Genomic DNA, 22,716 nt, shown 5'->3' with positions numbered 1-22,716 from the left:
ATACCCAGTTTTTGGGTATTTACCCAAAAAATATTTACCTACCCTCTGGGTATTTACCCAATCCACATCACTAGTTGTAATCAACTCGGGAATTGTCATTATGGATATTTCGCGTATCTATACGCTCTTAGGCACTTATCCACGCGTGGTCGAGTCGAAAAAAAAAAACTCAATATTGATTCGGGTTTGAGTAAAATGGAAATTAAGGTCGATTTTTGAGTGAAATTTTTTTTCGCGAATACAATACTTCCTTTTTTGTAAAAGAAAGTGAAAAGTGTACTACTGATTGTGAAACCCGCTAGACTTTGTTAGTGCTCTAACAATTAATATTGCGGAATCCGGTAAGACTACTGATTCAAGTAATAAAATCAGTCATTCCTAAGAAACAACTTTTTTCACTTGACATTAAAATTGAACTTTTAGAAGAACAAAATCAATCCCGCGGGATTGGCTCCATACAATCCCGAAATCCCGCGGGAATGAATTCGACTTGGGATTGGAAACCCTAGACTCAACCAAAATGATCGATTAAGATGCGACTTTTTCTTTCTATGCCTTTGAAATCGACTTTATTAGAGTTTTAAATTGTTCAAACTTAATCCTCTAAAAAGGCAAATTTTTGCTTCAACAAATAAGTGTGAACTGAATCACAATCTTTGATTTAAATGTGTTTAGTTGGATGGGTTGGAGATGTTTAAATCTGAAAGTAGTAATTGTTTTGAATAGTATGCAGCTCTTCCCAAATAACTCATACGTTATACCTCCAACAAGCACCTTTTTTCTCCAATCGTTCAGAGTTGATTTTGGGCTATTCATTACTCATTTAACTAAAAAAGTCCTTTTATTAAAATTAAAAAAAAAAAATCTTATCAAGCCAATTACAGATTTCGTAAGCATCAATAAATTTAAACGAACATTACCAATTAAAGCTACATACACAAACACAAGTTTTTACGTAACACGGAAGTCTAGAGGTTCCTCAAAATGTTGTGAAAAAGCGATTGATTTTAACTTCAAGCACGATGTGATCAGGGGTCCAAAATTTGGAGTCCCATGCGACAAATTAAAAACGTCCGCCCTCCCAAAATTTTAAGTTCTGGGCTTCCCCCCCCCCCCTGGATGAGATTGATGCATCGTGGAACGGTTTTTTCATACCTTGCTTTTTATCAAAACAAAGACAATATTAGAACTGGTATTTTCATCATTAGTTTTATCCTATTTACTGTAAATCTAACATATAAATAATTCAGTTTTTTCTTCTTTTTTTACAAGTCAAATGTAACATATGAAATCATTTTTAACCCAGAATGAATAAATGAATCCACATTCTTTAAAAACCAATCTGTGCAATAAAAAAAGAGCAGAAAATGTAATAACATCAACAAATCATTCGAGTAACATTGTTCTGAGTTGAGAAGTTATTTTTTGTAACAATGAGCCAGAATTCGTCATTAAAAGCATTTTCTTTTGTTTCAGGGAATATGATGAAGAAATCGGTATGGACAAACCTGACGAGGACGTAAGTTTCTTTTTTCGTGTCATTCATTCGATTGCTTCATTTTTCGGCGATTATTCTATTCGTGCATTGTATGTGATCAGCAAATGATTACAAATCAGTAACTTTTATTTTTATGGCCTTTGAATTCAACTTTCAGTCCAAATAATTTTTAAGACGGAAAAAGAGAATTTAATGTGGCAAGAATTTAGATATCAGGGCGCCCACCTAAAGGGCTCTACAGAGTAAGGGCTGTGATGAGAAGGAATCTGGCATTAACCAAGAGAGGTCAAAGGAATAATCTTTCAAGGAGACTATTTGTAAAGGAAGTGTCATGATATACGTGAGTTGAGGTACACGCACATGGTTCTTGCATTACTGAGTATTTGTCTTGTAGTTACAGATGTAATAAAACCGATTATAATTAGTACCATTTATTATTTGGCAATAAAAATTAATGGTTAAAACGTGACTGCATTTTCGATAGTTGTTTTTTTTTCCACTTTGCATTTTTTATACCGTTCTAAAAAGGATTTTTTCTGAGAAAGAATAAGTACATGTTTTACTATTGCCATTTTAAAATTTTATCAACATCCAATTTTCCCCCAGGATTAGTTTTTTCTGACTACCATCGTCGCGCTAATGTTAAGCTAATCCAAGTAATAGAACTGACAAATATTTGCTCTTTTCCCAAATAAGGTGACGAGCACACCCTTATAGCTAATCCCTAATCCTGCCGAGTATTAGGGATTGTCCTATAGCAAGTACTGTAATAGTCGATGTCACAAGAACTGAAGCAAGAATCCTGGTTACATCGTAATAAGAGCCAAAAAAAAAAAAAACGAATTTTCAAACCAGACTTCCTTGTAAGGAGTAAGCCATTAAGGCAGAACTACATGCACTATGCTATACTGCTTGGTTTCCTAGATCTATCAAATGACTCGCAGCTCTTCAGTAATTTATAAAGGGTGTCCCAAAATTAACGCAAGATTTGAATTTGCCACAATTTTTGCTGTGAATTGTTGGCAGCCACTGAAAAAGAACAATTTGACAGCTGGGAGTTTAGGTTTAGTAAAAATGGAGTGTTATGCTATTATACAGCCAGCGAAACAATTCAATTACTGCATAATAAAAATTTCATGTTCGTGTACTCTCTCGTTTCGGTGATATGAATTGTACCCTAGATCGTGTGATTTTACATCATTAGACTTCTCCCTATGGGGTTATTTGAAGTCAAACGTCTATGTCAGCAATCCCACAACCACCTGCGCATTACCCAATTGCGATATCGAGCGCCAATAACAGTAAACTGCTTGACCCGCCCAAACTTTCATTATTTTTCAGATAATTGTTCGGTAATGAAAACGCATTATAGAATCGAAAACGCTCCATTTGTAATAACCCTAGACTCTCAGCTGCCAAATTGTTCTTTTTTCAAGATTGCCCACAATTTATTGCAAAAATGGCAGCAAATTCAAATCTTGCGTTAATTTTGGGACACCCTTTATATTAAGTTACCGAATTTTTAGCCCTAACTTAGCTCTTGCTGACGTTTTTCCCTTTCCTGCAGCCGGAAGCAAAGACTTCAGACGAAGCGACCAAGTATCCAGTACCGTGTTCTGTAAGATGATGGACTTTTAATAATAGCATGCGTTTGTGCTAGTTCTCCTTTTTTCCGTGTCCTCACCCCTTTGTGGATCTTGATAAGAAAGCGTGTCAGTTTGTGTTTGTACGTTAAGAACAGCTGAAAAACAAACGTCATTCACTAGTTTACTGTCCCCACCCCCAACTTTCCGTTTACCTTCCATTTTGAAAACTATGTTCATTTTTAAAAAAAAAAATCTTTCCTTTTCCAGGGGTCGAAGTAGTCTATATATTCTATATTTCCTATATTTTAAAGAAAAGCATCAAAATCGTCCTATAATTCCTATATTTTTGAAAAATGTCTTATATTTCCTATATTTCCGTTTTTTGTTGTTGTTGAACCAGGAGGACATTAATTCTACAAATTTTGGTGCATGGTACACTAAAGGAAAAGATGATTTTACCGCTTTTTGCCATTTTTGCAACTGTTCAGTGCCCATAAGCAATAGTGGATTTTCGCAATTGAGGCTGCATGCTAAAACATTCAAGCATAAAGAAGACTGAAAAACGTCAAGAGGATCCTTCTCAAGCTCTGTTTGTTCTCAATACAAGTGTTAAAGTGTTCAGTTTAGACATAAAATCAATGAACAGTGGAATTAGTACTTGGGTCATGAGTGAGGAAGAAAAAAAAAATTTTTTTTGTTCAAATTTTGTTTAATTACTTCGTCTATAAAGTACACTTTTTTTTTTTCAAAAATTATTCTTTCAACTACAGGAAAGTCATTTCAGATGTAAGGAATAATTTTATTTGTCTTTTTTTAAACAAAATCATTGATAAGAATAAATAAATAATATATGATATGCATTATTTCTTTTTTCATAGCAAAAATATTCATATAATGTGTCCTATATTTGTCGTATATTTTTTGCGGAAAATGTCCTATATGTGACGAGTCGGTCACTTCTACCCCTGCTTTTCCTTTCACGATGACATACGATTCGTCACACAGGTACGTAAACTGGCCTTAACCGGATATCTTGTTTAAACAGCAAAAAATATTTTTGTGTTGGCGTGAGTGAGTTTTGTTGTGTTATCATTTTCTATTTTCTTCTTGATGTCCTGTGTTCTATTATCACGATTCGTATTTGATATCGTGTAGCTACAGAGCTTCTTAGGTGAAATGGTTTCGACTGCATTTGAAATTACTTCTACGTCAAAGTTTTTCGCATTAATCGGTGCTCTTGACGTTCAGCAGTGGTCAAACTAGAGTTACTCATTAATTTCCATTGCACTCCCCTTAATAGCGTTTACAATCGCGTTTATAATCCAATAACCCAATCCATTTGAAGTGAACACTTGTCTTACTCACATTTCTCCAGTACACAAAAATGGGATTTTTTTAAAAATATGATTATGGTCGAAAGAGCGTTACTTGTGCTATCATGGTTTCTGATGATATTTTCTCGAAATGCTTCGAAATTTGAATGAAAACAATAATTCCTTTCCTTAACAATCTCACAAACTGAATGCCGTTTAAAAACGATATACCAGGGTGTATGAAAAGTCTTTGACACATTGAAAAAGCAACAAATTGTCGTATGAACATACGGTTTACACAGGAATAACCACAAACTCATCAAGATTCGGAACTAGTATGTTAATCGGGTGGTAATACGAGTTCAGTATTTTTAAAAGGGCGAATGAACAAGATTTTTTTTTTTTTGTCGTACGTTTTAAAATGCGCGATTTTCATCTGCTTTTGCAGTGCTTTCCTTCTTTATACCCACAGGAGATCAACTCGAGAATAACATCCAGCGGCCAGAATAGCCGTAGTGATAACGGCCCATTACATTACCAGGACCACGCTGGACGCAACCAGGACGTAACACACGCAAGAAAAAAAAAACTTTCTTTCTTTTGTCGCCATTTAAAAAATACTGCACTCGTATTACCACTTGGTTAATACAATTCCGAATTTTGATAGACTTTAGTTATTTTTGTACAAATTGTATATTCATAAGACATATAGTTGCTTTTTTGTGATGTTTTTTAAATGTGCCAATTACTTTTTGTATAGTAAAACCTCAGTGCTCTTGGCAGGCAAAGAAAATACAATGATAGAGAAAACTGCTCTCAAGGACAGAGGAAAATTCTTATAGGGTACAGGTTAAAATCCCTATGACTTAGAAGGAAACAGTAGTAAGTCAGAGAACATAAGAATTAGTGGCAAAAATGAAAAAAAAAAAAAAGGTCGACCGAAATTTTTGTACAGAAAAAATAATTATTAATCGAAATGTTGAATATTTGAACTGCTTCTTACAAAACATTTCAAGAACTGAAGATTAAGTTCAGACTCGGAAAAGCACAACCACGCCCTCAGGCCCAGGGCTAAACCAGGGGAAGAAAACTAACTGAATGAAAAGCAGCACAGAAGGGCTTTGAGACCCAATACAACAAAATAGGCCATTGTTTTTTTTTTTTTTTTTTTTAAGCAATCACAATTGCTTATTGCTTTCATTTGACTGTTTTGATGTCCTTTGATTTTACTTTCCCACCGCCACCCCGCACCATCACCGTCGACGGGCTCCGCACGATGCTGCTCCTCTAGCGAAAGCCGTCTCCAGGTTGCATCCATGTCCTACACACACGCGCATAAATACACAACTGCACACAGATACACACACGCATACAGACACTTACACATATACAAACACAAAAACATACACACACACACACACACACAACTACCCACACATTCATGCCTGCACAGACACAAACACACATGCCTACACCCACATACACATACCCCCTATACATAAACACACATACCCCCACACACAAACACACACGCCTACATACGCACTCGTGATTGCGAAAAACATAATTCAAAATGTCAAAATTCAAATTATTTTTTTTAACTTCTAATTCAGGAGCTTTTTAAAGATTCTCTTGAATCATTTTTGTCTTGATACGCTCGTATGATAAGAAAATTGCAGAAAACGTTCTTATTTATATTCTCATTCACAGATGAAAATAAAAATGCTAATTTTATGTGTTCATACAGCTTAATTATGGAGACTCGCGTGATCTAACCTTTACCTGAAAACGAATTTAATGCGCTTCTTGAATTTATTCGTGTTGAATGAAATAGACGCAGATTTCTGATACTGATAATCTTGTTTCTTATCTCTTTCGTTACGTTGTAATAAGTCGTATATAAAACTCGTACTTGCATCTCGTGTGTTAAGTATTTACCCAAAGGGTGCAGATTTTGTTTTAAAATAATAGATTTAGAGTCAAATAATATTTAAAATCATTATTTTTACCAAGTTCATACCGACAAACGTAGAAATCACTACGCAGTGTGCTAATATGTGCATTTATGCAACCTTGAAAAGTCAAACATAAATCAAACAAGAATATTCCTCTCTCTGAATGTGCAAGGGTCATTTTCATGTCCTTGTTATAATTTACGAATGTTTTACGACTCATACATATTTTTAGGGGTTTATTGTTTTCAGAATAGAGTTAAACTAGATACTTATAATGCAATTCCTATATTTTGTTTTAAATATTGTTACTGTAAGTCAAAAATATCCCAAATGTCATACTGTCCCTTTTCCCACTCGCAACTCGCTTCTGCATGGAAAAAAAAGAAAGAAATTAATTTGAATTCTGAAATTTTGAGTTCAAATTACGTTTTTCGCAATCACGAACTGCGATCTTGAAAAGGTTTAATATCCACCCAAGTCTGCCTCTTCTCCTGGGCGGTTACGTGTGCATAGTTGTGTGTGTAAGTGTGTAGGCTTGTGTTTGAGCGTAGACATGTGTGTATGCACGTAAGCGTGTGTGACTGTACGTGTGGTGAAGTCGCGTGTGAGTGTGTGAGCGTGCATGTGTATAGGACATAGACGCCTCCAACCTGGGGCGGCAAATAGGGGGGGCGAGAGGGGTCGGTCGCATCCCCAAATTTTTTTAGATGAATGATAAAAAATGAGCAAATTCAATTTACGTAAATCGCAAACCAATGTTCAAGAAAAACAATCTTGCTGGTTCTCCGTAATGGTTGTGAAACTCGACACATTTCCAGACACGATCAAGTGTTTTCCGTTTTTTAAATAGTTAGAAATTCATCAAGCTTTTACAGGCCTTTTCAGAACAGAAAAAACTGATGAATAATCATGGTTATCTATATAAATGGCTACTTCTGTATGTATGTCTTCAAAACTATTCGACCGATTTTAATAATGTATTCACCACAGATATCTACCTGATCAGGAAGCAACATAGGCTATAATTTATTTCTAAAAAACTTAGTTTAAAAATGTTATGATGGAAAACAGGAATTTTCATGTAATTTTCCCATTAAATGATTAAATATAAAACCCATTGTCACAAAAATTCTTTGCCTTACAACAGTAATATTAATAGTAATCATAATGAAAATTTTGAGTCAAATCTTCTCTGGAGCAAACATGACATTTATTGCTTTCTTAGAATTTTTATCCTCATCAACATGCATAAATGGCTATTTCTGTATGTATGTCCTGGGTAAGCTTCAAAACTACTGAACCGATTTTAACCATTTTTTCACCACAGATAGCTTTATCATCAGGAAGCAACATAGGCTATAATTTATTTCTAAAAAACTTAGTTTAAAAAGTTATGGTGAAAAACAATTTCATGTAATTTCCGAATTAAATGATTAAATATAAAACCCATTGTTACAAAAATTTTCATTGCCTTACAACAGTAATATTAATGGTAATCAAAAAATTTTGAATAAAGGTTTCTCCAGAGCAAACATGAATTTAAATTAAATATTTCGAAACTCTACTTTTTACACGCTTAGAAAAACATAATAAAGAGCTTTTTTTTTTTTTTAATAAAACTCACGGTTTTTTTAGGGATCATTGTTTTTGTTAGTTCATGTTTTGGAAATTCTCCAAATTTTTATATGCTTAAATGTCGTGCCTTCGTTTCTAACAGAATACTATTTCGTTCTTCATACTTATTGCTATTTTAATTTTATGGGTAAGGAAGAAGCTCGATTTTTAATCACGTCATAGCGGTGTGTTTTGTGTTCTTTCAGTTAAAACAGAAAACGAAGGAAAGTAGCGATTGTTTCTCACAATTATTACTGACCCAGGCAACGCCGGGTATTTTTGCTAGTTTTAAATAAAGATGTAATTTCCTCATATAGACTAAATATCTCGTTCCTTTGTGCACTGTGTAACGATGGTTATGAGAGGCCCGTGCAGTGGTGTGGCTGCATGATTTTCACAAGAAAATGCCTTGGTAATTTGCATTCATTGTTAAGTTCGTATTTCAATTGTGTCTATTTAATGAGTGCTCATCACTTTCTTTTGCTAGAAGCACATTTCAGCTGCTCTATGCATAGTATACTTTCATAGATACTCTTTAAAAATATATACTTCTTCTTCTTCTTCAAGGATTAGGCATATAGCCTGTTCCGGCTTCTTGGTCGCCCCACCGTTTCCTGGGCCTACCAGGTCTCGTTTGCCCCTTGGTCTGTAATAAAAGGCAGCTCTTGGAAGTCTCCCTCGTGCCATACGTCGAACATGGTTTTTCCAATCGTTGCGATATTCCGTGATTTTTTCATTTAGGTTGAATATCTGTAATTTCTTTCGAATGGATTCGTTCCTTATTTTGTCTAGGATAGAAAAAAAAAAAAATATATATATATATATATATATATATATATATATATACTATTTTTCAAAAAAAAACTCACATCAACAAATATCTTTTTTTTTTTGGGGGGGGGGCTCTTTAACTATGCAATCTACCCCCATATCATGATTACTTGCTGTTAGCCAATATGTGTTTTGTTCCATAGTGAGGTAATTCATATTTAAGAAACTCGATCCCCCAAATGAAATGCTGAAATGCCGCCCCTGCCTCCAACCAGGAGAAGCGGATAAGTCAGGACGCGATTTTTCTAGGAACCCCCCCCCCATAGGGTTAATATGTATCCCGGTTTGGTGTTTACAGGCAAAAAAAAAAGATGGGATTTTTTATTCTATGGTTAAGTACTGAACGGTGGTGTTCCTAGCACGAGTGTCTTCCCCTCTCCCTCCCCCAAGAAAGAAAAATTAGAATGGTTTATATAAGCTTGAATTTCGTACAATTTTCGGTGACAACTCAATTTTATTTATGTGGTGTAACGAAAGGTTAAATTAAAAGACAAGAACGCATTTTACATAAAATTGACCCCAGACGCATATGTATCCTCTCCCTCCCCTCAATATTGTGCTCTATTTTCGTTGAAAGTTGATAGATTAAATAAATTAAAGATATAATGGGGGAAATTTTTGAGGATTAAAGTACTTATATTTTGTATCCACTCATAAATCCACTTAGGGTGTCACCCTGGACGGTTCGCTCCCCTCACCCCACTGTAAAAATAATACTGATATTGACGCTTTAAAAAAAATGAATACGAACGTTTTAGGGTTTGTTGTAATTTGGCCATTGTTATAAGGGTTTCGTAAAAATGAAAAGGGTGGAAAGCGATGAGTTGGACAATAGAGGCAGATGGAATAGTTAAATTCGGGTCTTCATTCATAATGCTTAAATTCTTTTCTAGATTGTCAAATTAGCTGGTTTTTCTGTTACAGAGTATGTAACAACGCTCGACTTGTCTTTTCAAATGTTGAATTCCTTTAAAATAAAAACGAAATCCTAGCATGATTTTGCTGCATTTTCTTTTCGAAATGCATGAAAGTTGAATATTTTTCTCATTTCCAAAAATCTGAAAACGGAAATTGGAAATGAACCGCATGCTGTGCCTCACACATCAAAACAATAAATGGTTTTTTAGAACCTTGTATTTTATTCGTCCCGAAAGTTATCTTTTTTGAATGTACAGTGCTGGTAAAAAAAAAATGCATCACCCTCGCATTTTCACAACAATGGGATTATGAGAGAAGTTTTGGTCGACCGATTAACGATGAATGTATGTGAAATTCTGCAAAACCTATGAAATAAACATTTAACAGCAGGAATCCGATAATTGTTTACGTAGATCGGGGCTTTTTCCGGGCCAAGGCAAACTGCTGATCCCATGCTCATTTTTCCATTTCTGAACCTGCGTGTGAGTTTAGAGAGAAAAATTACTTAATCCCATGTCAATTTAAGTCTAAAGGCAGGATAAAGGTTTTTAAACTGTTACTTACCAGTTTTTCTCTATGGCACGGAGCAAAATCATCCTGGAAAATGACGTTTGGAACTGAAGTAAAGTGATCCCGGACAGTAAAAAGCAATTTCTCCTCTAAAATGTCAATATACACCTGAGCGTTTATTGTTCCTTGCACGAAGTGAAGCCCATCAACTCCTTGATCAGAAATATATCCCCAAATCATCTGGGATACGGAATGCTTGAATTTGTATTGAATACAGTCAGGATGTATTCCTCTCCCTTGCGGCGCGGGTGAAGCAATTTTTTTTACCACCACTGTATATACGAAACATTCTTGTGAATCATTGTGCTCTATCTTCATCTTGTTTTTATTTTCTGTTTGCTTGCTTCGAATAAACATTTGAAATGCTTGCGGACCGATCGTTTTTTAATATTTTCAATTTATATCTTGCCATGCCTTTTTTTTTTCATAGGAAACCTTCATAATTTCAGGACTTTTTGCAATCTTTATTGAAGTTCCGTCCGAATGTCATGGGGAACTATTTTACTAATGTATTATGAGTTTTGCTTTAATTTAAAAAAAATTACCACTGAAATAATACTACTTCCATATTGCTGATTTAGTGAGTTTGTAAGCGATGTGTTTTCTGTTTTTTCAACAGCATTGGTCGCTTCTGACACTACATTGTTAAACTTGACTGGCTTTTTGATGCACATTTTACCTCCCTGTTAAGTTTAGCTCATCAGTTGAAGTTTGATAATAGGTAATACGATGCGAATGATGGAAATTATAAGACTAAATCATCACTCTTTGTTTTCACCAGGGGCTACGAAAACGCAGCATTGGCAATGTAGTAAGCGCATTTCACAGTTGACGAAAAACAAAACGGTGGCAGTGATGAAAGCAGAAATTGTGGTCAAGAAAGGGGGGTAGGAGTCTATATTGGATGTTCTTCTCTATCATGTTAAAATTAAACTTCCTGTTTACTAAAATTTGTGAAAAACACCATAGTTTAAAAGCTGGTTGACTGCAAGTTGAATCATTCAGATCGCGAAAAGAATACCTGATTGTACACTCAAAACCGCTTTCACGTTTCTCTGAGGTTACAAAACAAAGACGTGAAAAGCAGTGAGATGTGAAGTGAATCCCAAACCTTAAGGTAATCTTCTCGATCTCTTTTAATTTCGTTCGAGATGTCCTTCATATGAAAAACTTCCTCCCAGAAGCAGTGAGCCGGTATTTCGGAGCAGAGTGTAAACACAGAAGCTAAATGTGATTTTGTTTTTATCTTTGACGAGACGACTCATATTGCGTTGTCTTGCCCCTCTAGATTCAGGTGCCAGAAACTCCCGAGGAACTGGACAAGGACAAGGAAGTCCGAGATTTCTTCGCCGGCATTGCTGGGGAAGATCTCGAAGTGGACTGCTATGAACTGCAGGAAATCTTGGATTTCGCCCTCAAGAAAGGTGAGAGTGTTGACTTCATTCCTTAGTCGTCAGTATCATACGTTGTGTACTTAAAAACTCCGACCACTGTGGTCAGCTGAAATTAAATTATTTCAAACTATGCAGAAGGTTACAGAGATGCATTTTTTAAATTCACTTATGGCAACAGTCTTTGATCGAATGTATCTCAACCTGAAAATAGTATCTTTTGTAGTTTATTTATTGATCATTTGCTCTAGCGAGATCTTCACAGATGCATAATTCCAAGCATCCAACAGTATTTTGGAAGTTCTGCCGAGTCTTAGTTTTCATAATTCTGTGGTGAAGGGTTTTACATTGCTGAAGAAATGAGAAGAATCCAATTCATATTATTAGTTTTGTGAAGTAAATTATTTCTAAATTTTTCTGTTAAATTTTTACTAATGTAGATTTTTACGCAAATTGTTGAATATTTTCATCTGATCATTTAAATAAAACAAATTTGCATTTCATTGAAAAACTCAAAATTAAGGAAATAAAATGTTTTTAGGCAGTGATTTCAAGAAGCAGTCTCTGAAATTGAAAACTCATTAGTAGCACATGCGTCACTCCTCTTATCATCATCGACACTCAATTAATCAACCTCTTTATGGATGAATATTGTATAACACTCCTAAGCTTAAAATCAAAAACTTGCGCTAAGCACTAAAATAAAACGCAAAATTCGAATTTACGCATCTATATCAGATATGAGCTAGAATTGCGGCAAAATAACACTCTTTTTTAAATTCTAGCCAGCATGGTTTTAATTGATAAAAAAACTGAAAAATATTTATATTTTTCTTTAAAATAAAAACTGTTTTGATTATGCCCTTGGTTTTAATTTTACTCTGTTCTTATGTCATATGCTTACAGAATGTTAATTGTGTTGAAACGTTTCTGTAATACAAATTACTATTTTTCGAAACAATAAATATTATTTCTAACATTATTAAGGCTGTATCTTACAAACGTATCTCGCAAAGTTAAAAAAAATACTATGCAAGTGCATATTTATCTTCTGTAGAAGTTTTCTCTTTTTTTCGAAGTACCACTGTAATTATTTATCTTAATCTCATAACAATTTTTATCCTGATCTTCTTTCTTCTTCCATTTTTTCTTGTTTCTTCCTCCTTTATAATTTTTAAATTTTTAATATTGTTTTTAATAAGAATGTCAGTAGGAATTTCGCACTCTCTATCGATAATAATTGCGTTTAGTATTCGCCTACATACTTGATTTTCCACCAAGCATACTTCCCTGGTGAAAATGAATGACGTGGTAAATTTATTTAGTTGAGGCTCTGTTTTACGAATATCCTTGGTTCCTGTCAAAAAATTTGTTAATGGACAAATTTTGTTTTGCGAAGTAGTTTTTATGTATTCATTCATTAAGTTATTTTCAGTCAGTGTAATTAATGTTAATGCTTTTTATCTGATCTGTTAGCAATCATCTGTTAGTTCACCTTCATTTATATAACTGTAACTCATTTCATTTCTTGGCATTATGTGTTTCAAAAAAAAAAAAAAAAAACAGAAAAATTTTTTTAACACTTATTTAATTTTTGATATAACAATGTTTGATATCCAAAATAGCACACTAATGTTTAAACGGAAACAAAGTATTAAAACTTTTTTTAAAAATAATAATTTTTAAACAATCTTGTATTTCAAATTATTAGAAGCTAGTTAATTGAAGCCTTACTGCACCATTAATACAGTGGCACAGCCTAGTTAGTTGCAATTGATGCAATTTAGAACTCGTCATATTATAGACTGACACTGTTAAAAAGCCATTTGACCTTGACTTCTGTTTTAACAAATGGAATATCTAAAGCTTCAGTTTTACAACGTAATTTTCCATAACTTCCATAACTCGTCATGCAATCATTCTTTTCCTATCCTTATATTTATTTTTCTTCTCTTCCCCCTGTAGCTTCCCTGGCGCTAGGTATGTTTTCTTATAGATATCTTCATGCAAATAATGCGAAAGAAAACTTGGTTTGTGTTTGCGGTGGGCATTAAATGAAACTTGAGCAGCTATTAAGCGTAATAACTAAATACTAATTGCTTTATAGAAATATTGTTGTATCATATGTATGTATACAATCTTCGTGTTCATTTTAAAATAGCAATCTGTTATGATAGGGGCGAGGGTTTTTTTTCTTCAACTATTTATCTATATGTTTCAAGAATACGCTCTTTTCAAAATATTCTATTACCCACTTAAAATACAAACCAGGTTTGGTAATGTTCAGCACGATGTAAAATCAGCGTAGAATTGGCAGAGCACGCATGTTCTAAGCAGCTTCTTCATTGTACAGAAAAGTTTTAACTACACTTTAAGAATGATTTTGTGATTTTTTTTTTTTTTTTTACTTGGCAAAGCAGTAGCAAAAACTCAGTTTTCCACCTCAACATAAAGCATTTTTAATGAAAGTTTGTTTTTAATTTTCAAAAGAGTTAGGAGGTATAAATTGTTTTCGTGATAAATTGAAATGCAAGTAAAAAAAGAAGGCATTGATTTATAGCAGGATTTACTAGGCTATTCTTTCCAAAATTTAGTATATGGTACCACAATTTGAACAAATTGTCTCTGTGGATCCCTCTATGAAGTAGCTTCACAAACTAAAGTAATAGATCGTACATTACATCAATACTGACAAAGAAGAACATATCACATGAAGCTTTAAACTGGATTGTTGCTACTGCTTTTGTTGATTTCAGTGATCTTCAAACTTTGTTTCTTCACGGAATCCTTAAAAATACGAAGATTTTTTTGGAGAAACGTATCCCACCTTTCAGGGAAAAAAAATGTGGCCTTAAAAAAAATTACGTTGATTAGTATGTTTTTGGTACTTTATATCAACATTATGAAATTAAAGTGTATTTTTAATAATGTTATTTTAACGAAAGTAAATGTTAAGTAACATTAACTCATGTTTCAGAGGGCACTTACCCTTGTGTTATATAGTTAATAGGGTATAATGGTTTTATTTATTTATTTACCTGAACTTTCGAAATGAGGCCTTGAAAAGCATAGGGATGTTAGTGCCAAATTATAAGAAACTTGAAAAAGTTCACTTGCATCCCTTTGACCCTTTGCTTCAATTCTAACTTTAATCGAAATCATCAGTTGCCTCCTTTCGTGCTCAATCAATGCGGAGTTAGTCAACGCTGATCAACTATCGTGCTTGATTTTAACCCCCCCCCCCCCCCCCACTTATTTATTTTCCCCTGCGGAACCCGCGAAGATGTTAAGGGTTTTGTCTTGGACAGTTTGAAGGTCACTGGTTTTAATGTATTGGAATTTGATTAATTTTGGAAACTAACACTTGTTAACTACTGGTTTATTTCATGGTGATATGCATTATGTTTGTTTATTACCCCAACCTCGATTCTCCATCCGGAATGTTGATGTTTGCTGAAATAACAGACGAGGGTAAGAGTTTGAATAATCGTTGGTTTACAAACGCTACTAACATTTGAATGAAACCTCTATGGCATGAAAATAAAAGCACTCGATCGTAGCTTAAGTAGCCACACGTCAGCCATCCGGGGTCTAAGCGCCACTTTCTTCTAAAGTCTATTACGATGAAGTAGCATGTTTTGTTTCTTGATTGTTGTTTTTTATTAAATCCATGTTAATCCACAATCTAGAAGCACCACATTCAAGAAGCAAAACACGCTACTTCATCATAACAGACTTAAGAAGAAAGCGGCGTTGAGCCCCAAAATGGCGGACGTGTCGCTGTTTAAGCTGCGAGCGAGTGCTGTAACTAATATCTGTCTAATTTTCTGCTTGACTAATTTGTAGAAACAGCCACCAGTTTGCAGGAAAGGCAAGCTTAAAAATGTATCTTAATAATAATTGTTAATATCTACAATGTGCAATCTTTGAAAACGTTATGTATTTAATTCTTTTTTTTTTTTTTTTCAATTAGCAAATGAACCAGATTTGTAACTTGAAATTCAACAATAACTTCATTAGGAAGTAAATAATTAGATTTTTAAAAAATATTCATACAAAGTCTTCTTATTATTTGCAGTAGGCAGATCGAATAGTTTTGTAATATGAAGAATTGTTTATTTTTTTTAGTAAAAATACAAATATCAATAACAGTATGATGTAAAAATATATTTCTACATTTTGCTTTGAAAAAATTTATTTTGTACACGAATACGTCACAGTACGTTGATAAACGCGATATACATCGCACATCGACATAAAAATTTTTCATTAAAAAAGTTTGAATATATTACATTGTTTCATTTTTCAAACATTTATCGAAATCGAGAAATAAAATTTTAATTTTTTCTTTAATCAATCAATTAACTTCATTCTTGTACCAGAACGTTGCAGTTTAATAGATGTTTCTTAGTTTTGCTAGAGGATACCGTAGTTTTGTTAGGAAATTCGATTTATGACGAATATTTACGGCCAAAATAATTTCCGCTGTAAACAAAATGAGAAATGAAGCCTGAGGCAATTTTGTAAGCAGAAAATTTATCACTATACACATGTAGTGGAAAACAGCTCTCAACTAATTAAAAACACATCTGTTACTCTACGCAACTACACTATCACTCAATTCTAAAAAAGGAAAACAACGCATCAATTTATGAATTCTGAATAAAGTGCAACTGCACACTTTTGTTCCTTTTTGCAGTTAGTATTTTTAACCGTTGCAGTTCCTAAAGTAGAAGTAAACTCATGACAAATTTTAAAAACACTTTTTAATTTAAAAAAAAAAATCGTTACAATATCTCATTTTTTATTACTACAGGACTCTTGTTTTGCTCAAAATTATACTAAAAACATTCTGGAATAATGCTTTGCAGTTCATCAAGAGATTTGGTCTCATACACTTCGTGCTCTTAAATAAATTGAAAGTACTAAACATACTTGCCTACTAGGTCGAAATTATATTTCTTTAAGCTGCTTAGCACTGCTTGTTAAGCTCTCTCCACCTCTAGAATCTAGTAGTTTGATTAGTAGTGAAGCACTAACACTCTGCATGTTCTTCGCCCTACTAACTGCTACTCAAACTCTTTAGACGTTAGATTTGCCATTTCGTGTTAAATGCGTTGGTTAATTGTTAATGTTTCCCATTTCAGAATTCACATTCGATGGCTTTTCTCTGGACGTCTGCCGAAGTATGGTAGCCATGATGGATGTATCCTTTTTACTTTCTTGTACGAAGTACAGAATTATTGTCGAAAAACATTTCACTCAAACTTCGGGCTAAATTTTAATTTTACTCGTCTATAAAAGAATGTTGGGTAGTTTTTTCGGCCTCTTCACACATGCATATGTACCCGCGAACGTATGGACTATAGACACATTTTGACGATCTTCGAGTTAAAAGCTACGAGTTTTCTCGTGACGTCTGTAAGTACGTATGTAGGTATCTCGCATAACAGAAAAACGATATGTTGTAGATAAGGTCGAAATTTGGCTGGTATGTATGCCCGGAGTGGAGTGGAGTTGTGCATCTCCCCTTTTAGTTGCATTCTAATGTTCCAAAAATGGTCTTTTATTGTTTCTTAGGTTAAAATCGGTGAAAATTTGTTAATTTCAGTGCAGTGTTATGTTTTGGCAATGGCAATCACTTGACCATATATCGCCAAGTTTTTGGCAGCCAATATTTTTTGTCGCTAACTAAGCTATAGCGAACATGGTGAAAAAAATATTTCTAGAACCTGGTTTCTCGATTAGACTTGATAGTTGGACCTTTTCTTCCTGTGGGACCAACAGTGCTTTACGCTCTCTTTTCGCTTTTACCGTGAAACCACTTCTCTCTCAAGACTTGTGCTTAGTTATAATGCGATTAATTTTCATTATTCAAGCAAATATTAAAATATTTTTTGCTTTTTTTCTACAATTTTCAAATTATAGCCGGCTGAACTTTTTTTGTTTGATGGCACTAAAATCACTCTCCTTTTTGGATGATCATCTCATTAAAGAAATTCTATAATTCTGATGTGAAGATGTAGTCAGCTTTGTCGTGGATCTCTTTAACTTTAGCAGCCTGCCTGTTCTCTTTGACCAAATCAAGCATTAGAAAGCACCATAAAACAATTAAATCAAAAAAAAAAAAAACGTTAATATAATTTCACAATGTTAATCTGTACATTTTTCTCCTTGGCGCCATTTTGACAGCGTTTTGAATTGGTGCTATGAGTTCTGTGTTCCTGCACTAGATTTTGTAACCTAATAAAATCTTTTACAATACTATTTCGGAACAGGGTACCGCCAAAAGGGATATTTTCTTTGACTGCAAAAATTTTTAGGTGGACCGGTCTGGCAAGTTAGGACTGGAGGAATTCAAGAATCTGTGGGTTGACATAAGAACATGGAAGGTAAGCAATATCTGATGAGGGTTGACTTTTACCTCTGATTTTTATTCACATTTTTTCATTATAATAATCTTGTTGTTTGAGGAAACCACATTTTAATTTAACAAATGTCATCACAAACGGGGTATTTGCGTTAAATTTGCATCAGTTTAAATGCTCAAAAACTTTGAAACAGGCCCTTCATTCCGAATTTTTCAGAGGGGGGCAAAAGGTATATACTCATAGTAATTTTATCGTAAAACTGCAAAAACCACGCCGACTAATTGTAAAAACATTTTTTAAAGCTTGGGAGACCCTGAACCCCTAAATGACGGACCTGTCTTGAAATCATTCACATTGGATAAAAGTGCTTCTTTCTAATTGAAAGGCTTATGGGTCTACCGTAAAGTATTATCCGTTAATGAAGAAGAAAAAAATGATACAGTGTTTACTTAAAAAATTATACAGTATTACTTCACTATTCAACTATACGGTTCTACAGGGATGCCCGCACGGAGGGGAGGGGTCGTGGGTCGTGACGACGACGTTTGACATTTTTGTGGGAGGGGGGGGGGGGGGGTTAAGCGATATTTTTCTTTTTTTAGAGCCTTTTGCTCTTGGGAGGTTTTCAGGGTATTTGGGGAGGTGTGCTCTTGCTCTTGGTTTTGCCTTCTGTACGATGTAATTACCAGCGTTACTTGTGCCTTCTTATCAACGTGAAAACAATAAATTTATCCAATTTTTTGAAGAACGTCTTGTCTTTTGGAGGGCTTAAGAACTCAAGTCGTGCATAGTCGTCACTTCTCTAGTAGTCTTCACATTCAGCTTCGAGACTCTTTAGAAAATCGTAGGGTTTAGGCTGGAAAATTCTTTTGCAATCCACCACACTTACCAGACCTTGCATCACCCATTTTTTCCTTATTCCTTTCTCTATTTGCGGGGTTTTAATTAACTTTTTCAGGAAAAAAATGCGAAAAGGAAAAAGATGTGAAAATAATCTTCTTAGCCTTCCAAAAACAAGTTTAATCAAAAATGAGATTTAACAATTACCATCACGCTAACAAGAATTCCTTTTGGTAACTCTTTCGACTTTTTGTTTAAAATTTAAAACTTCCTTTATGTGCTTATTTCACGAAAAATTTTAAAAATTCTAAAAATTTTGTCTTTTATTCTTTAAAACAATTGCTCTTCTTTGGCACCTTTTCGAGTTTAAAACAATCATTTGGCGACAATACAAGCTACAGAGGCCCTAGCGGCAAAAAAATCCAATCTAACTAACCTTAAAAACGGAGGAAATTAAAGCGTAAAGTGTATGTTAAATGCTTTTAAATCTTGAGGTCTCTCTCTTAACAAACGGACAGAACTTTCGGGTAAAACTAATATTTATTGATTTAGAATCAAATATTCTCAATACAAATTTTGATGCCCTTCAGCGTTCAATTTCATAGGAATCCTATTAATTCACTGTACGTGACTCCTTCTGCAGTAAGTGCATTTGGTCTTAAAGCTAGAGCTGTGGAGTCGGATGGAAAATGACCAACTCCTTCTTAAAACGACCGACAGACTCCGATTTTAGAGCCTCCGACTCTTTTACCCCGAAAAACAGTGCGACTCCATGGCTCAGACTTCGGAATCATGACAGAACCCGCAGGCTGGAGGGGGGGGGGGGGTGGATGAGCGAATCCGACGCCTTTACCCAGAATAAGTTTGGCTCCACAGCCCTGCTTGAAATTTCTGGTAAATGGCAAGGCGTTATCCGGTAATGGTTTATCTGTATATTTCTCCACAAGAGAGAGCAGTGTTGAATAGGGTACTACCAGTGCTAGTACGGACTCGAGAATGAGAGGGCAGCAGAGCAGGAGATATTTTCAAAAGCACCTGTAATCAACTTAAGGGCGCGCTTTCGCGGACCCCCCCCACCCAGGCCCTGATTACTGAATAAGCTGACGAGACCCCGTGGCCCGAGGCCCCTGCTTTTTAAAGGCCCCAAATGGCTAAACATGTTTTAGCCAATGACTAAAATTGTAAGGTTTAGGAACAGGAAACCCCTGAAAAGAGGTTTGGCCTACTTAATCAAGTCTTAACTGTCACGTATACCACAAGCGTGAATTTTTCTCAGTTCTAACATCCATGTGAGTATCTATAGCTTGAGGGCTCACCTCAATGAAATGATCCTTTGAACTTAAAGTAAGAACAAAAGCTCAAATCTGTGTACTAAATGACAGATGTGTACTGACTTTCAAGTTCTCTGTTTGCCTCGTATTTAATAATGTTTCGATTTTTTTATTCACAGAATGTGTTCAAGAGGTATGACGTAGATCATTCCGGATCTCTCAACACCATCGAAACTGAGGGCAGCTTTACATTCAGCTGGTGAGAATGATTTTTATTCAAACCATTTTTTAAAAAAAAGTTTCTGCAATTATTTGCCTGTTTTGCATCAAACTCCCTAGTAAGAAACTGGAGAGTTTTATTTATCTGAAAAGCAGTAAAGTGTTTACTGCTTGCGCGATCTCACTGATCCTCCTGCGCGATCTCCTAATGCAAAGTGAAGTGTTCCACTTCCAGTTCGTTCGTCATCTCTCGTCGTGGTTCAAACTGTACCGCCCCATGGTCAGAATGCACGTGTTTTGTCTCGAGTTTTTTTTTTATGAATTCTCTTAACCCCTATTAATCAGCGGAAAGATCTTTAGGGCTCGTTTGGATCTAGAAATGCACGCTGGTCAAATTTCAAGAAAAAGTTCAAGCTAACAAAAAAAAATCCCCCTATAAACAGGACCTAAAGTTCTTTTTTCTGCAAAATAATCTGCCAACTAAATGAAACAACATAAAATGCTACATTAAAATGCAAAATAATCAGCCAAAGAAATGTATCAAGTTATTAAAAAAACACTGAAAGTCCTGTTTATACTGTACAATTAAAGCATAAAGACCAAATGTAGAAGCGACAAAGTCGCCAAGCGCTATTAAAACAATTGCAAGGTTTAAAACGGAAAAAAGCTGTTTGACCTTTTGAGAATAGATAAAAGGTAGAGATAGCGAAGCTTTCAATTCTTGAAGCAAGTATCCCAAGTCATAGGGGTGCCTACCAGGGGGAAAGGGGTCATGACGCGGATAGTTCTTAGAAGAAGTGTTTTCAGGGGCATTTTAAACTTCTTTGAGGGGAGCTCTCCTCGTCATTCGGGATGTCGTTTTCTTTTTGGGGGGGGGGGGGGGGCGGCGCACTACTGCAAAGTCACGTGATATGTTTTAAAAGTAAAGTATTGGAAGAAATCGGGTTTCTTCCACGAGTTTCATTTTAAAACCCGTTCGCAGTACTTAAACCATGTCACTTAATATGTTTGCCTCAGCTTTAATAAGCCAATGATTGGACTTGCTCCCTCCAGTTACTAATTCCTGCTCTAAGGGATGACCTCGAAGCTAGATTTTTGTAACGAGCTGTCTACTCTGCAACCCATTAACTAATATCTTAATCAATTCGTAATAAAATAATGGAATGAGTTATCTTCTCCACATTTTCAGTTGATGGCATGTTACGCCACTGGCTGAGAATGTCGCCAAAGATGCAGGTATTCAAAAGGGGGGAAAAAACTTCCCAATATCAAGTTTTGCAAGTTCCATGGCTCAATTAAACGAAATTTTAGGGACAGAGGTGCTTTTTTTATGTCAAGGTCTTTTAAAAGTACACTTTTCTTTTTCGGTAATTAAGTCGAGTAGAAATACTACCCGATGTCCACTAAATAAGCTATTTGACTTTTGTTGTAGGTCATTTTTATTACTTTTTTCTTTCTTTTCTTTTAAACTGGAAACAGAGATAGTTTTGACGATGACAAGACATAATGCAGCATACTCGGAGAAATTTTGATTCTGTTTCTGATTGAACTGTACTTCAAAATTCAGAATCTCCCGTTTCAACACACATTGACGTGATCTATTCAAGCAAGTGCAAGCCTTTGAATAATGGTTTTTTTTTTCTTTACATGTACATGCGTCATTCATTGTAAAAGTGGTGTAGTATCTTCATATTTTTAAGTTGCTTCTTCGTGTGCTAAATGTTATGCTAGTAAAATCATTTACAAGTGTATATATATATATATATATATATATATATATATATATATATATCTGCCACTTTTACATTGAACGACACATATATTAGACTTTTTTTGGGGGTGCCCATCCCCCAAGAGAAAAGACGCACCCACCCCTAGTACCAAGCAGTCCCCCCCCCCCCGCAAATTGGGAGCCCCTCCAAAAAAAGAGAAAAATACCCCTTTACCCCCCCCCCCCCCTTTTCCGAACCACCTAAAAAATTAATAGGCACGCTTTGGGAGCATTGAAGAACACAAACAACTCGTATCACTATCGATTAATTAATAGTGATCGACTTAGATAACATTTAGTTATTTTTATGATTAATCACTATCGATTAATCGATAGCGATCAACTTACGTAATATTTTGTTATTGTTACTTGTAACAATACCCAAAGCGAAATTACATGGAGCCAAACGTGCGCCCTAAGTGGCTTCCAAAAAGGATGATGCGTTGATTCTTCTGTTAGCTTACTTTTGCTTGACTTGTAAATTCTAGTCCTGTGGCAAACAAGGTGGGATTTCTAAGGTTGGTCGAAACTTTTGTACTAATTTATGAGAAGTAAAATGCTTGAGCAT

General features: G+C 34.9%; 1 protein-coding gene across 1 annotated transcript in view; it reads left to right on the top strand.

Annotated features, from left to right (window-relative positions):
• Positions 1-22,716, top strand: part of LOC129223295 (calpain-A-like) — a 93,418-nt gene that overhangs the window by 61,196 nt on the left and 9,506 nt on the right. Inside the window, 6 exon segments of the mRNA XM_054857861.1 lie at positions 1,477-1,519; positions 11,574-11,709; positions 16,824-16,882; positions 18,000-18,068; positions 20,338-20,391; positions 20,393-20,417. Of these exon segments, the coding sequence (XP_054713836.1) occupies positions 1,477-1,519; positions 11,574-11,709; positions 16,824-16,882; positions 18,000-18,068; positions 20,338-20,391; positions 20,393-20,417 (386 nt within the window).

Source organism: Uloborus diversus, chromosome 5, assembly GCF_026930045.1.
Source record: "Uloborus diversus isolate 005 chromosome 5, Udiv.v.3.1, whole genome shotgun sequence".
Lineage (NCBI taxonomy): Eukaryota > Metazoa > Arthropoda > Arachnida > Araneae > Uloboridae > Uloborus > Uloborus diversus.
The sequence above is the reverse complement of the archived record's forward strand: the minus strand, read 5'-3'. Positions and strand labels throughout refer to the sequence as shown.